The following is a 15,376-nucleotide window of genomic DNA, read 5'->3' as shown; positions in this document are numbered from 1 at the left end:
TCTTCCATTTCAGATTTTTACAGTGGCCTGTTAAGGGGTTCATTTGTATAACACAGTTCATATATAGATGATGTTACTCTTTTTTTGTAGTAGGAACTCATAGTTTCCATACAGCTTTGGAAGTACTTATCTCCTCTAAGAATGGAAAAGGATTGGGCCAATAATTTGAGTCTTCAAGATAAAGCTGAACTAACAAATACTTGTAGGAACAGAGGTGAAGTCAAATTGCCCTGGACTAAGGGAAAGGTTTGTTTTAGGTAGAAACTATTCTATAATACCATTTCAGCTTTTGCTGTAGCAAGTTGCAGTTGCATCAAAAACATTGTTTGATTTGGGTGTGGTTTTTTTAGTGTCCAAACTTGCAAGGTTATGTGGAGAGTTTTGCTCAGCTTTGAATATGCTTTTAATTGTGTTCAAGCGGTTGTAATATTAAAAAAATCTGGATTTCAAGCAATTAAAAAAAATAGGTGTAACACTTTGAATGTGCAATTTGCTCAGTAAAATTGGTACAAAATGACTGCTCGATTTTTCCAGAATGGAAGCCAACACCCAGAGAGAAATAACAGCTCTGAAACTCTGCGAAGGACACCCAAATGTAGTGAAGTTACATGAAGTTTATCATGACCAGGTATTTTGAAGAAACTATAATCAGCACTTGCCAAACACATTGCCATGTGTTTTCCCAAGAACTTGTAGGAGTTAAGTGTACTGTTACTGTGGAGGCAACTTTTTTCCTAGGGCTTTTGTCTAGTCAGTATAGAAGATGAAGCAGAAGTTCTGCATTCCAGGGAACTTGCAGTTACTCTTGCAAATCAAAAAAGTATTTGGAAGAATTAGAGTCCTGGATTCTGATTCTGGTTCTGGTTCTGTCCTTGGTCTGCTTTGTTAATCGTCATACAATATATTCATGGCCCAGTTTCCATATCTATGATACTGAGTTACCTAATCACCTTCCCTTGGGGTTGTCATGAATCTTAAAATAATATTTGTGAAATAATTTGGAAATCTTGTGTATGAAGATTACATATCTAGCATTTTTTCTTACATATTAGTAACTTAATGAAGATAACCAAGTAGCTTGCTAAATTACCAAATGTGAAAGTAGAGCCTGTATTTGAAAATATATTGAGATCAGTTTAGGGTTTATTTAGAGACCCTAGTTGTCTTTTTCCTTAGTGTAATGCAAGCTCCACAGCATGTAATAAGCCATAATTTGATCTAACTTGGAGGTTGGCCCTGGTTTGAGCTAGGAATTTGGACCAGATGTCCTGCAGAGGTCCCTTCCAACCTAAACTACTCTGTGATTCTAGTCTTACGAATTTGTAATGGAACATGGGCTCTCTTGCCTCCCCATGTATCCCAGTCTATCCCTATCATGCTCTTTATACAAGGACCAGCAGAGTGCTCATGTGGAGCACTTCTGAATGAGCTGAGAGGATGAAAAATCTGTACTGTAATCTTTAATGATAAGGAAGCCTTTTTTTGCATTTATGTACACTATGAGTACATGCGTGTAGAACAGGATGCTTTTTCACTTTCCTTTGAGTAAAATGGCTATACTCAGGAATATTTTAAAAAAAATGTTCTTCAGATTGCTCTGCAACTGAATAGGCTACTCTCAACCAGCCAAACAATTGTATTTTTAGTCGCACCTGGTAGCTCCCAGGTGTTATCTTCCAGATTACTCATGCACAATATTCTGAAGAGCAGAACTGATCAAAATTTTCTAGTTTTGACATTTCTGCGGTTTGTCTTAAAAAAAAAAAAAAAGTTCAGATTTTTAACTTGCTCTGATACCAGTCTAATCAAGTTCTACATTAGTAATACAACCATAGGGTATTAGGTTGCAGTCTCTTTTGTTGAGCCACAAGAAGTTTTCTAGCAGAGAAAAGTCTCTTTATCCTTTCCAACTTTCCTGTCAGCTTTTCCCAAGACACAAAGAAAATTTGCGGGGGAGGGTATCTTACAAGCACTACTAGCAATGTGATTAGCAGACACCTTGTTCTAAGGAGTCTTACCGCTTTCTGTCTGCGTAGCTCTGCTTCTCTTCCTTGGTATCTAAATACTGTGCACCTTCTGTTCCTGACTATTTCTTTGAATTTCATTTTTTGACCTCTTCCCAGAACTTTTTTTCTTTGCTTGCAAATATTAACTTTTGTTACTGTCATTCAGGGGAAGGAAGTTCTAGAAGCCATCACATGCCTACATCCACTGCCTTTTAAGAATGCTAACCTCACTTTCCTGTCCTGAGAAGTCTGCTTTTGTTTAATGGCAAGACATTTGAATTGCAGTTGATTGTGGGCTAATGTTGCCTTATAATCAAGGAATTCACTGCTTATTGATTGTCTTGAAAAGAACAACCATCTGAACAACCATTACTTTTTTAATTAAAAAAATACTCGTTAATGTTTGGGAAGATGTCTATTGTGATTCTAATGATAGAGTAGCTTTGGCTACTGCTCTGTAGGGGATGAAATTGGAAGAAATTCTAGATAATCTTTGATTTCACAGTAAAGTTTCAGGGTGCTTTTAAAGGATTTAGTAACATTAAATGGCTAAGTCCTTATGCGTATTAATAGAAATGTATCCCTACATCAGAACAGGCTTAAGCAGCAAAAGTCTAGCTTTTTCCAGCTTTATTTACTAGCCTAAAGAAAGGCATTTCATTTCCCTACAAATTCAGCCATTTACATGGTGGCACTGCGTTTTTGTAAATAAATATGGGTGGACATGGGGAAGACATCAATATTCTTCAATCTCAGTGAGACTGATGGGGAAAAGGTCATCTGAGATGCAATTTCATGCTTCTTATTGGCCTTCTGAATTGCGATGAGCAGCAGGTTTTATTTCTTCAAACTTTGAGAACCTATCGGAATAGTACCTAGCTCCTGAATGAATGTTGGTTTGTAATGTTGAATTTCTAACGTGGCATATTTTTCTTTATTGTTTCAGCTTCACACGTTTCTAGTAATGGAATTGCTGAAGGGAGGAGAACTGCTTGAACGTATTCAGAAAAAGAAACATTTCAGTGAGACTGAAGCCAGTCATATTATGCGCAGACTTGTTTCAGCGGTGAGCCATATGCACGATGTAGGAGTAGTCCATAGAGATCTGAAACCTGAGGTATTATGACTTGCTTATATACGTTTAGACATTAAGCTATTAAATATCTGGAACAAGATGTATTTCTGTTCCTCCAGCTTTTATTACAGATTTTTCTACTTCTATATTTTTAATAAGATGTTATCACTTCTACTTAGCAAATTGTGTAGATATTTTTCTGTTCATAGGTAAAAGTAACTGTTAGGAAAGATTTTTAATTTTTTAAGCAATTTACACTCGTTCAAAAACACTCTTTGCTTATTTGGGGACAGTTTTTACTAGTGGTAAGTATATATTTATTGTATGGAAACAGTTCACAAGCAGAGCTAGGTTGCTTGGGTACTTTGCCTGTATATTTCCACCTTTTGTTTGATCTTAATTCCCTCGGTAGGGCTTCTTTTGGAGGTAGCTGTGACACCCTTGTACTGTCTTCTGTGCCAGTTAAACAGAAAATGAACCACAAGCTAACACAGCCAACTAATAAAGATGTGTGATTTGAGTTCAGTGAGTCTAGTAGTTTCCCAAAAGAAACAATTATGTAATATATATTTTTCAGTAATTACTTGTTCTGGTATTTTTACTGTGCAGCAACATCTTGCCTTCCAGACAATTCAGTTTACTATGGTAAGGTTGACCACTGGCTCTGTTCTACTTCCTGGAGCCAATGTTTGCTGCTTTTTCTTTGCCAACAATGCGCTTGGATATGTGTTAGTTTTCTTTAGCCCAAGAATCGTGTAGACTGATGTTAGTTCATCCAATAAGGATGTTATATTGTATTGGTGATTACAGCCATCATACTTCAGGAAATGGCTACTCCTTTTGTATCTGGAGTTCAAAACGATCCACCATTCCTACCAATGTTTCATCCTTTTGTAACATATCTTCTGGTATATTACAAACTTCTTTTATAGTAATTCCAGTTCAACATGTAAAGAAGTCTGCTAGGTGTTGGTATGAAACTGTTTTTGAAAATCAGTCCAAAATACAGGCGTTTGAAAATATCTCTGTACTGGAGTCTCTGTACTAAGTAAACAATTAAATAAAGAGGGGCTATTGTGAAATTCTAATGTGTCAGTTGAAAATGTGACTCTTGGAAAAAGTTTATCTGCTGACGTCATCAAGGAAAGAAAACAGCTTTTGAAACAAGTCATTATTAAAAGGGCAAAACCCAGAAATCCTTTCTCTTCGCATTCTCGTCATTTAGTCTTATTACCATCTTGAATATAAAGGCCAGATTCTGTAAAGCAGAGCTTCAGCTGCATGGTAAATTAGGCAGTCATCAATTCTACATCATGTTCAAGAACAGAAGTCTGGGAAGTCAAAGTAATGAAGGGTTAGGAAACAGCTTGCAAAATGCATTGACTCCACAAAGCTGGACTTAACCAGCCTGTCTCCTTCCTGCTTGTTGTTTCGAAAGTTACTATTTTAGGTTCAGAAATGAACTTAGTATGGGATATGCAGGCTTCCCAATATAGATGTGGTTAGTGCACCTTTCTGTAAAAAGATACACAGGAAATTCTGTTGCTTCTCTAACAGTTCCAGTCAGATTTGTTTGATGTTCAACTCTGACATCTAATGTGATACCGATAAGTCTATTTTAAAAAATATGGCTGGTTACATGTCATGAAGGATGAGGCTTTTTTTAATTGCATGGACTGGAAGACTCTTCTGTTTAAGCAATAGTAATTAGATCACATATATTGCTCTGCAAAATAGAGGAAAAGTACTGGATAGAAAATAGGAAATTCACAGAAATAAAGAGTTCGTGTAGCATATGTGACCATTTGGAGCCTCTCAGTAGAGGATTTGAGGACTGTTTTTGTGAAGTAATCATTAATCTGTAAACTAGGTTCCAAAGATACTAGAAAAAACATACCAAGGCAGAGATAATGCTTATATATCCTTAAAATATATGTGGAATATTGCTTTAAGTGTGGGTTTTTGTGAAACATGCTTTATTTACCTAATCAACAAAGTAGTCTGAACCCAACTTGGGACATTTGGACTGTACCTTTCTGTACATAACCAATTTCATTTTTGTCTTAAGAAAGGAGGTCTTTTAAACTAATGTTACTGCAGTTCTTTATTTACTTGTTGGCTATATACCACCACCATAGAAAAAAGATGATTGTACTGATCACCTATCCTCATTGGATTAATATTTTTGCTGAAATTAGGCTCCACTCAGATCCATTTTGCACAACATTTTAATAGGGAAAACTGACTTTTCTGATTGTGCATTAAGCTATTAACAGCAGTATGGAATGCAAAAATACTGTTTTGTAGCAGCTATTCTCTGTTATACATAATGAATGCTCTCAGGTTCTCCTTATTGATCTGCTTGCAGTCTAGCAATCATTCCCCCCTCCCCCCCTTCTTAATGAGTTTGAAATTAATTACTTTGAGTCATTCACCTTTTGTATTACAAAATTACATAGGGCCATAGGATTTCTAATACTGAGAATTTTTCTGGCATTGCATAGGTTAAACAGCAAAGGCAACAGCAAAATTTTACTCTCCTCTCTTCTCTCGAAAGTTCAAGGGGGGAGTAGAAATAATTTATAATTCATCTTGGCCTCAGCCAGTTCTCCTAAGACTTAGCTTCACCCTTGTATCTTTCTTAACAAATATAAATACTCAGGGAAAAGAAGAACAGATTGTCTTAAATCTTCTTCCAAACTGATAACAACTTCTCTGTCTTCAAGTCTGAGATGCCACATTCCAGTCTGTAAAGCTGGAATTGTCAGGGACTACTGTACCAAAGTTTCTTTACCTTGGTGTAACAAGTAGGACATTGGTTCGAGGTTGGACTGCTCTGTGACCTTCAGTGCTTGAATGCTGTTGGTCCTAGGTCTCTTCCAGAATGCATATCTATATTGACTTTGAGATCCATGCCAGACAGCAGTCGGTACAACTACTGAGCTGTTGGTGCGCTTTCTAGTCCACCATCCTTTGCTTTCAAATTATTTTTTTGCATTATTGTGCTCCTGGCAATATGGATTCAGTGTGTTACCACTCAAGGACCAAAGACTAGTCAGTCACAAGACAAGACGTGCAAGAAGAGTTCAACGTACAAAAAAGCTGTAATTCGCAACATGCCAGAAAGAAGCAGAAGCTTAAGAAAACTTATTTTTGTTTGAGGAAGAAGGCAGTTCTCCATTTATGTTGATGTCTTTGCTTTTTCTCTTGTCAGTGTTCCCAGAATTATTTTCCCCACTGTTCTCTGCTAAATACCCGTTTTCGTTAATAATCTCAGACAGAACTATCCTGGCTTGCAGGGGGACAGATAAACACATCACATTTTCTTACATCCCAGATTACCGTTATTTCTGGTTTTCCATTTTTTTCCCAGTGTCTCCCAGTTCTCCTTTTCTCTAGGGAAGTTTTCCGTAGTAATAAATGCAGGAAAAGAAATAACTATTAAGTATTCTAACCAATTTTCTACCCAGTGCTGGTATTGATTTTGTCTTTGCTTTTCAGAATTTATTGTTTACGGATGAAACTGATAATTCAGAAATAAAAATAATTGATTTTGGCTTTGCTCGTTTAAAACCACCTGATAATCAGCCTCTTAAGACTCCATGTTTTACTCTTCATTATGCTGCCCCAGAGCTCTTGAATCACAATGGTTATGACGAATCATGTGATCTGTGGAGTTTGGGGGTCATTTTGGTGAGTGATTGAGGTTTTTAATTGTAGTTTTATTGTATGTATTTACTTTTTGTTAAAATGCAAAGGACTTGACACAATGTCAGACTTGAATTGGGTAGATGCTGAATTCAAGTAAGGTGAAAATACTGCTGCACAAATAATAGGTTCCAAAGACAGATGTTTTCCAGGGATGGAGATTTTTTTTTTCCTAAGCAGTAAATTAAATTCAACATTTCTGGGAATGGAAAAAATACTTGATACAGCCTGTTTCTTAAAAAGAGATATTCTTGTTAAGAGATTTTACAGCCATTCATATAATCTTCCTACAGTTTCAATTCAGAGAAGGAATCAGCTTGCATTCTGATTTACCGAAAATTAATTTCACTAGATATAAACTGGGTAGAAACGCCATTATGTTTTGTTTATAATTTTCCGAAACATATGAATGGTTTTTTTTCTAACAATGACTCCAGAGAAAGTCTTGCGTATTTTAAATTTTCTATAGCCTTGAAGTTATGCTAGTCAAAGTTTTATTGTATAGTGCTGGTGATGCAAACAACAGCACTCCGTATTAGTAATAGGGTTGTCAATAAATGTATTGTGTTTGTTAATACTACTTTTGTTCTCATGACAGTATACAATGCTATCAGGACAGGTACCATTTCAGTCTCAAGACAAAAGTTTAACATGTACCAGTGCATTGGAAATTATGAAGAAAATAAAAAAGGGGGAATTTTCCTTTGAAGGAGAAGCTTGGAAAAATGTTTCTGAAGAGGCTAAAGAGTTAATTCAAGGTATGTATTCACAAATATTTCATGTACCTTATGTTTTTATGTCAAAAGATAAAATTTAGAGAACTGTACAATACCTGGATGCTGTGATCAGCATCAGAGTGCCTAACCTGACAGTAGTATCCACAGCTTGAGCTATGTACTGACCCCTAATACAAGTTAGGGGTAAAGGTGGACACATCAGAATGGCCTTACAAATTGCTTGTATGCCTAGCAGGGAGCTTTCTAATGTAGTGAGTTGCTGATAGAAGGTTAGCAGGGTTAGAAGTAACTGAAGAGCTTCAGAAAAAGTAAAGTCACTCTTTTAAAACATATTTAAAAGCAGAGTTTTTCTTTTATGTTATCTTTGCTTTTGTAAAAACACCAGGTTATGAGACAAATGTTTTCAAAGCTGAGCTTTTGCAGAAAATGAATTTATTACTATAATTTTTGACTTGGGCTGTTTTTGAATACATGTACCAAGACTGCTGTATTTCTGAGCTGCTTCATTCACGTTTGCTATGCTTTGATTCCCCTTAAGCTTTTGAGCATCTAATTATGTTTTCAGCATGAGATAGACACCAGTCTTAATTCTGCTAAGATAGAGTTCTGAATTTCTATAGAAGCAGGCTTGTAAGGAATTTTTCTGCCAAAACTGTAGGCATCTCCAGATTCAGACTTCAGTGGATCCTGCAGAGAATCTGAGGGTTACTCTCTTGAACTTCATCCTAGACAGGTTTTAAGTGAAGAAATCATTTGGTAGTTCTGAGTTCGTGTGAAAAGAGATGTGAGTTATCAAACAGTTAAATAGCAATTTCTTGCATTTAATGATTCTTCTGGAGAGGATGATAGTATAACATTGTGTGAGCCTTATCTAGGATAAATATTGGCATATCTAGGATAAGTATTGGCATATCTAGGATAAATATTGGCATTACTTACTTATCAAAGCAATGCATGAGATTTTCTTAAAAAATAATTGCATTTTCTATTAAAAGAAGATAAACAGCTCACAATTTAAGAGAATGTAATATATTTCTATTAGGACTTCTAACAGTGGATCCAAACAAAAGAATTAAAATGTCCAGCCTGAGATACAACGAATGGCTTCAGGATGGCAGCCAGCTGTCATCCAACCCTCTAATGACTCCTGATAACTTAGGCTCTTCAGGAGCTGCGGTGCATACATATGTCAAAGCCACTTTTCATGTAAGTTCTAGGAAATCTAATGTTGTGCTAAATTTTGTAATGTGTTAATCTAGAATTTTGTATGTTTTCTCTTAATTAAAAATATGTATTTGTCCTTATAATTCAGTGATTGCTTATAGCTGCAATTTTTTCCTCAATACCTAGCATCTGTGAGTGAGTACAGGAAAACATGAATGATGAGGCAAGAATAAATCTCTTGAAGACATTTATACTAATGTGGTTTTGGGGACTGAGAGACAGCTGGTCATGAAAAATAGCTATTATAAATACTCTGTTTCTTAGAGAAATCTATTAAAAGGTCTTCAAACTTCTATAAAAAAGAGAAGAAACTTTCTATTTAACTTACGTAACTGTTTGACTTTTTGTCTTTATGGTTACAAAATTGAGCTAAAATTCCTGGAACATACCTAGTTCATGTTTTTAATATCACAGATACTTTTTTTTAACGGACTTGCTTGTCTACCATTGCATATTTACTAAAAACATTTGAACTGCAACTGTATTATACAAACATAGTGTTGGTTCTCATGATTCCTTCTACAGAGAATAAACTGAAATTGAGCAGATTTGTGCTGAAATACTTGTAGACGCTTATTACCAAGAAGAGAAAAAGAAAGAAATTGTTACTTGGAGAGGTCCTGATAATGCAACATAATTTGGGCTGAAAAAAACCCTGTGGTTTAACTAAGTGTAGTGTCTGAAAATGTAGTCTTAAATAGGTTTAATGCTTAATAAAAAATACTTCTAAATTAAAAAGAACAAGGAGGGGAAGAGGCCAATTAATAATGTTATATATGGGCTCTTAAATACATGTAAAGGCTAGTAAAGTTATTGTTACAGCTACAGTAAGAATTAGTAGGGATCTGTCAAGAGATTATAGTTTATCTTATGGCTTACTTACTGTAGAACATTAATAATAAGCTACAAGCCATAAAATGTCTTAGAATTACCTTTTATTTTTAAACAGGCCTTTAACAAGTACAAAAGGGAAGGATTTTGTCTCCAGAATGTTGACAAGGCACCTCTTGCAAAGAGAAGGAAAATGAAAAAAACAAGTACAAGCACAGAGACACGTAGCAGCTCCAGTGAAAGTTCACATTCTTCTTCCTCTCATTCTCATGGTAAAACTACACCTACAAAGACACTGCAGCCAACAAACCCTACAGACAGCAATAACCCAGAAACCATCTTCCAGTTCTCTGACTGAAAAGCAGAGAATATCCTGTCTTGAAGATTTAAGTGGTTATAAACTTGGTAGTACCTATATTGTCTTCTCCCACCCATCCTCCCTGTGGCTTAAAGACCACAGGAATGTCTGTCGCTTTAATAATGTATTTCAGTCATACCTTTTTAGCTTTGTATTTCAATACATTTCTTTTTAGCATTAAGTTTGGTATCACTGGATATGGTATAATACTATTATACAACCAACATTGTATTCTCTTAGGGCTAAATTACTAGTACGCAGTGAAGCTCGAGGTAAGGAGCTATGCTGCTCGTGGTACAGCTTGGAGGAAGAATGTTTCTCAGTGTCAGAATCTTCCTCCCAGTTTCTTCCCCAATGTTCAAAGAAAGGAAAGCTCCGTAACACACATAGAACTCTTGGATCTTCTGCTTTTACGCAGCTCTGTGAAGAATGTCAATAGAACTTGATTCTTCATGCATGTAAAGAATCATTGGTACAATGCACCAAAGCAGTATAGTACTTCAAGGCCTTTTAAAATTGTGATTACATTCTATCCCATTTATTTGAATTTTAAGAGCAAAATGAAGTGTTATGGAACTCTGACGTGGTTTTAAAAGGTAACTCCATATATCTCGTTCTAAACAACTGGGAATATAAGTCTTAGGGGGGGGTTTATTTATTTAATTTTTAAAAAAACATCTAGGGTAAAAGATGTCTGATAGGGCGAGGTGTCTAGTACTGTGATACAATAATTTTTATTTCTACTTTTTGAAGTTATTAACTTTTAAAATGTTTTACAGATTCTAAAATGTAATGCTATAAGAGAAAGTGAAATTTCATATTGAATGCTTTGGAAAATGGTCACATGTTAAAATATCTATTTCAAGAACTAATTATAATTTATATTTTCTTTTTATATTTACACAATAACTTTAAAATACTAAGATTTTTTTAAAGATGCAAAACCTCCAGTTTCAACATTTGTTATTATAGGGTCCATACAAAATGTATACCAAGTATTTGAATTTTGCATTGTGCAAATATGGCAGTTTAATAGTGACTGTAAAATATTAGAATATATGTTTTCTTTTTTGCACTTTATGACATCAAACGGAGATGTTTTTTAATAAAGTGCACTCAGATCTCTCTTCCTACAAGGTGCTGAGCACTGTTTTACTGGGTTGAATGACCTGAAACCCACCATATTTGGTGGTTGTGGTCATTGAGAAGGAGAATTCTGTACTTTGCAGGAGTGAATCCCTGTATATTACCCACTGTTTTCATTCCTTACTTTAAACTGCGAAGCTCTTTCTATCTTGCTTTTACATTGTATATAACAAATACTAGACCTGGGCACCTTGTGTAGTGTAGATGTTAACAACTTATGCACTGGGAATACTAAAGGGAAATTATATTGAACACTGTGCTTCACAACTTGTTCACTGTGGTGTTCTACAGTGAAGTATTTCCTACTGTGATAGTATAGTATGTACATAACTGTTTGGAATCATAAATGTGACTTACAGAAACATCAGCATAAACTTTTAGATCAGTGTATTTTATAAATTTGTGGAGAGCTCTTTTATTGCTCGTATTCTCAATGACTAGGGGTAACTTAAGTGCAAAAATGACTCCAGTTTTGCAAATGCTTACCATGTGTAAGTTTCCACTGAAGTCAGAGAGACTCCTTGTGTAAAGTTAATCACATGCCTAAATTTGTGTGAGGGAAGACCAGTTGACCAGGGGATTTTGTTAACAGCTTGCTCTATCTTAAAGTAACCTTAATCCAAACCCTATGCAAAAAAGGTTATAGGAATTGTTTATATCAGTGGTTTTATTTATAGAATTATATCAGATATCAGTATTGACAAATACAATACACCCATGTTTACAGGGATTGTGTGTATCAAAACAAGGCTCTGAAGCCCAACATGTTTGTTCTGTGTTCCTTTAATATTAATAATGGCATTCTGAGGTTTTGGAATTGCTCATGTGAAATAGTTTACTACTTTCTTGATGTGAATGTCAACAGTAATTGCAGCATTAATTTCAGGTTGATGTGAATATTGAGATTTGCACTGTTTATGTAGAAATAGTATATTTAAAGATCAGTATATGTGCTAATAACACAACCAATTTTAAGTGGCCGATGTTAAAATATTGAAAAATAATTGTCAATGTAATATATTCAGGTTTGCTTTCTGAATGCTCTCTTTGGAAGTAATCTCAATAGTGAACATGGCTCATTTGTAAAAGAATACTTTCCCTCTCCCCAATAAACTTGCTGTAAATACAACAAACAATCCACCATTAATACTTGTTATGCAGATAGTACAAGTGAACTGGGAGGTTGGAGAACAGGTTGCTTGTAAAGCTTGCATTTTGAGGAGTTCTTGGAATTTGTTGTCTTCAGGGTGAGGACAACAAAAAGCAGTTTTCTGTTTGATTTCATTTAAGTGTAAGAAACTTGGATACCAGGTGGATTTGGACTATTGTGACTCAGCTGAAATAACTTCTTAAAGTTAGAAACACAGTACAGTTGTCTCCTTGTTGGGAAATTTAAACTGTTGCTTGACAGACTGCTGAAACAAAAAGAATGCTTGCACAAGATACTAAATGCTAGAAATAATGACTGTATTGTCAAAGTTTTTTTCACACACGTTTTGAGAGACTGTTGTGAGACTAAAGTTATTAGAATACATCACTTATATTAAGGACAACTTTTATAGATGAATACTTCTGTGTTCTCTGTGTGCTCTAACAGTAGTTATGAAATAAAAATTTAAAAACAGGGTAATTCTTTTTGGCAGGGGTAAGTACATTTAGGTGTCACCTTGCATTTGCTTTGAACCAGTTACCTGGGGTAGCTGAAACGTTTATCACCTCTCACTTTCTGCTGCCTCCAGGTAACAGAGCTCTTGAGGAGGTGTGTTTGACACTAAGCTGTCTGAATTTTTAGATTAGCTTCTTTACATAAACAACTGCTGATCTTCATTTACACTGATAAAACTAGGTTGCAACCTAGACTCTCAAGAGCAGGTTCACTTCTTGTTCAGATGTCCCTCCAGGAGACTAGTTACTCTTGGCAGAATGATGTTGTCTCAGCTTAATCTGTTGCCTAGCCTGGCACTCTAGGTCATATAAAGACCATGGGCCAAATTTTTCATGCTCGTACCACTATTTCAAATCTGAAGTGTACAAGCCAATCTTCGTTAGTACTATAAATACTTTATATTGCCTTGGTAAAGAGGTGTTAGACTGTAAATTATATTTATACTCAGATTAAGTTTCCTTCACAGTGCTGCTATGCATCAAGCAACTTTAATGTCTAGTAATGATATCTCTCTACTGTCAGAAATGTAATGCAGTCAGCAGTATTGTGGGCAGATTTGTTTGAAAAACCAAATTTCTTATCAGGAAAGATTTAAATAACTAGTGTGTTTATTAGTCTAATCTTTAAAGTACTCAATATTCTGTAAAGCTATTTCTTTGTAATACTTTTAGAAACAGACATATTAGTAATTAAGAGGTAATTCTGTTAAAGGATTTAGAGGAGTATAAAGGAAGTAACATGACTTACCGTTCCTCTGGCTTAGTAAAATTTCTACACTTTTATATAAGGAAAAGCAGCTGAAATATTTGCTCTTTCTTAATAGAAGGGTCAGTGCATTTGGCATATGCATTGTTTACTGCTACCAAAAAAACGTTATTAAAATGCTTTATTATAAACAGTTTGGGCGGGGGGGGGGGGTAACACAAAAATACAATATTTAATCAGAATGGATTGAGTCTTCAAGTTGGCATTGCTGATGTATGTATTTTCTCAGCCCTTTTTGATGGCTGCTTTTTTGAACAAGGTAACGCTATCTGCACAGCTGTGTACCCTAGCAGTTATCCAGGAACAGAATAATTCTTGGCAGAATATTCACAAAATGATGACGTATGTTTATTTGTTGTGATGAAATGTTGCACAAGTGTCTTACATTTTTAATACGTGCATGTGTTACATGCATGTGTGTAGATACATGTTGTATTGCACGTCAAGGCCTCAATTTAAAGTAATATGCCTTGTTTAAGAGAACCTGTACTTAAAAATGAGTTCTCCACTCACATAGATTCAGAGGACCAGACAAGGGGGCTACCACAGAAGAGGAAGAACGTTATGGGAAGTCAGAGATGAGAGGCTACTGGGAAGATGTTTTCAGGGATAAATTTCTCCCCTTGCTGTCTCCATGTGCATGTAATATTCGCTGACACTGAATTGCAAGCTTTCTTGCTGGTTACCCAGCATAAACACATTTCCTAACTCTGCAGGTCTGTGACTATGGGTGTCTGTGCCTATACACGTGTGTATCTTTATATGACATTTTGGTCTTCAGTTGGAATTTTTAGTAATTTCTCAAGTATCATTCCAGGTGGTTTTTTCCAAGTTGGTCATCTTCATTCTTTTCCCCCATATATGACAGTCTTTCTCAGCACCGATTTTTACATTGTGAAACATGACATTGCCTTCCTTCAGTTGAGAGAGTTGACTGAATATTCTGGATTGAGAGAACAGGAAATAACGTGGCCGTTTCTGCTGTAAAGAGATAAAAGTACCTTGATCTTTGTCTACCTGTGAGAAACACTTATCAGTTTGCTCTTTTGACCCACAGGGCACTGGATGCTATAAAAAATAAGAAATGCAGAGCTGTTGGCTACCTCTGGCCTGCCATCCTGCATTTTTATATATCATTCATTGGATAGATTCTGGATGTTCAGAACACCTATGTAGGTAATAAAACTTGGGATGATTCCTGTAGTCTGCACTAGTAAATAAAGTGATGCTTTCAATTACATAGCCCAGCTGGAGCAGTCTTTGTTTGTTGTGCCCAGAAGCAGCAAGAGCAGAGAAATGTAAGACATCTGCAATAATGTAAATTCGAAGAAAACCCATGTATTTTGACAGCCTTCATGTTCTGTGTCATAGAAAGGGAAGTCTGCAGCTGCCTGGGAATCAGTGGTAAGTGTTTAGGTAGGTGAGATGGTATGAGCTGGTCTGACAGCTTAGTGTCACCCACAGGGCCTTTCCTGATCCTTTCTTCTGGCCACATGCTCTACCCTTTTTTTGGTTCTAGTGTTTGTATCGCTTCTCAGCCAGCAGACAGGGAAATAAAAGTGTTATACTAACTTGGTTAAGGTATTTTGGTTAACACTGGATTAATTGATTCAATAGTTAATCCAAAGTAAAAGTAGTAATGAAGCATTGTAAAACCTAATACACTTTAATGCTATGATTTTTGAAAACTAATACTTTATTCAAAGGTAGAAAGGAATTCATACTGTTCACACATAAAATTGCTTTTTAAAATTGGCAGCCAATCTGGCTGTATTCACAAAATTCATGCAGAAGTCTGCTAACTTCCTTTGAAATGCCAACAATAAAGCAGAGAAAAACAGAACTCTTTAATTGCTCAGG

General features: G+C 35.7%; 1 protein-coding gene across 9 annotated transcripts in view; it reads left to right on the top strand.

The window, feature by feature from the left end:
* RPS6KA5 (ribosomal protein S6 kinase A5) overlaps window positions 1-14,758 on the top strand; it is a 92,299-nt gene extending 77,541 nt beyond the window's left edge. For all 9 annotated transcript variants that reach the window (XM_052782982.1, XM_052782978.1, XM_052782977.1 and 6 more), the window contains 6 exons: window positions 535-628; window positions 2,953-3,123; window positions 6,583-6,774; window positions 7,388-7,547; window positions 8,569-8,732; window positions 9,700-14,758. In XM_052782982.1, the coding sequence (XP_052638942.1) occupies window positions 535-628; window positions 2,953-3,123; window positions 6,583-6,774; window positions 7,388-7,547; window positions 8,569-8,732; window positions 9,700-9,939 (1,021 nt within the window). In that variant the 3' untranslated portion in view covers window positions 9,940-14,758. The remainder of the gene's footprint in view (window positions 1-534; window positions 629-2,952; window positions 3,124-6,582; window positions 6,775-7,387; window positions 7,548-8,568; window positions 8,733-9,699) is intronic.
* The last annotated feature ends 618 nt before the right edge of the window (window positions 14,759-15,376 follow it).

The sequence above is a fragment of the Harpia harpyja genome, chromosome 3, assembly GCF_026419915.1.
Source record: "Harpia harpyja isolate bHarHar1 chromosome 3, bHarHar1 primary haplotype, whole genome shotgun sequence".
Taxonomy (NCBI): domain Eukaryota; kingdom Metazoa; phylum Chordata; class Aves; order Accipitriformes; family Accipitridae; genus Harpia; species Harpia harpyja.
Note: the sequence above shows the minus strand (reverse complement) of the source record. Positions and strands in the feature narration are given on the sequence as shown.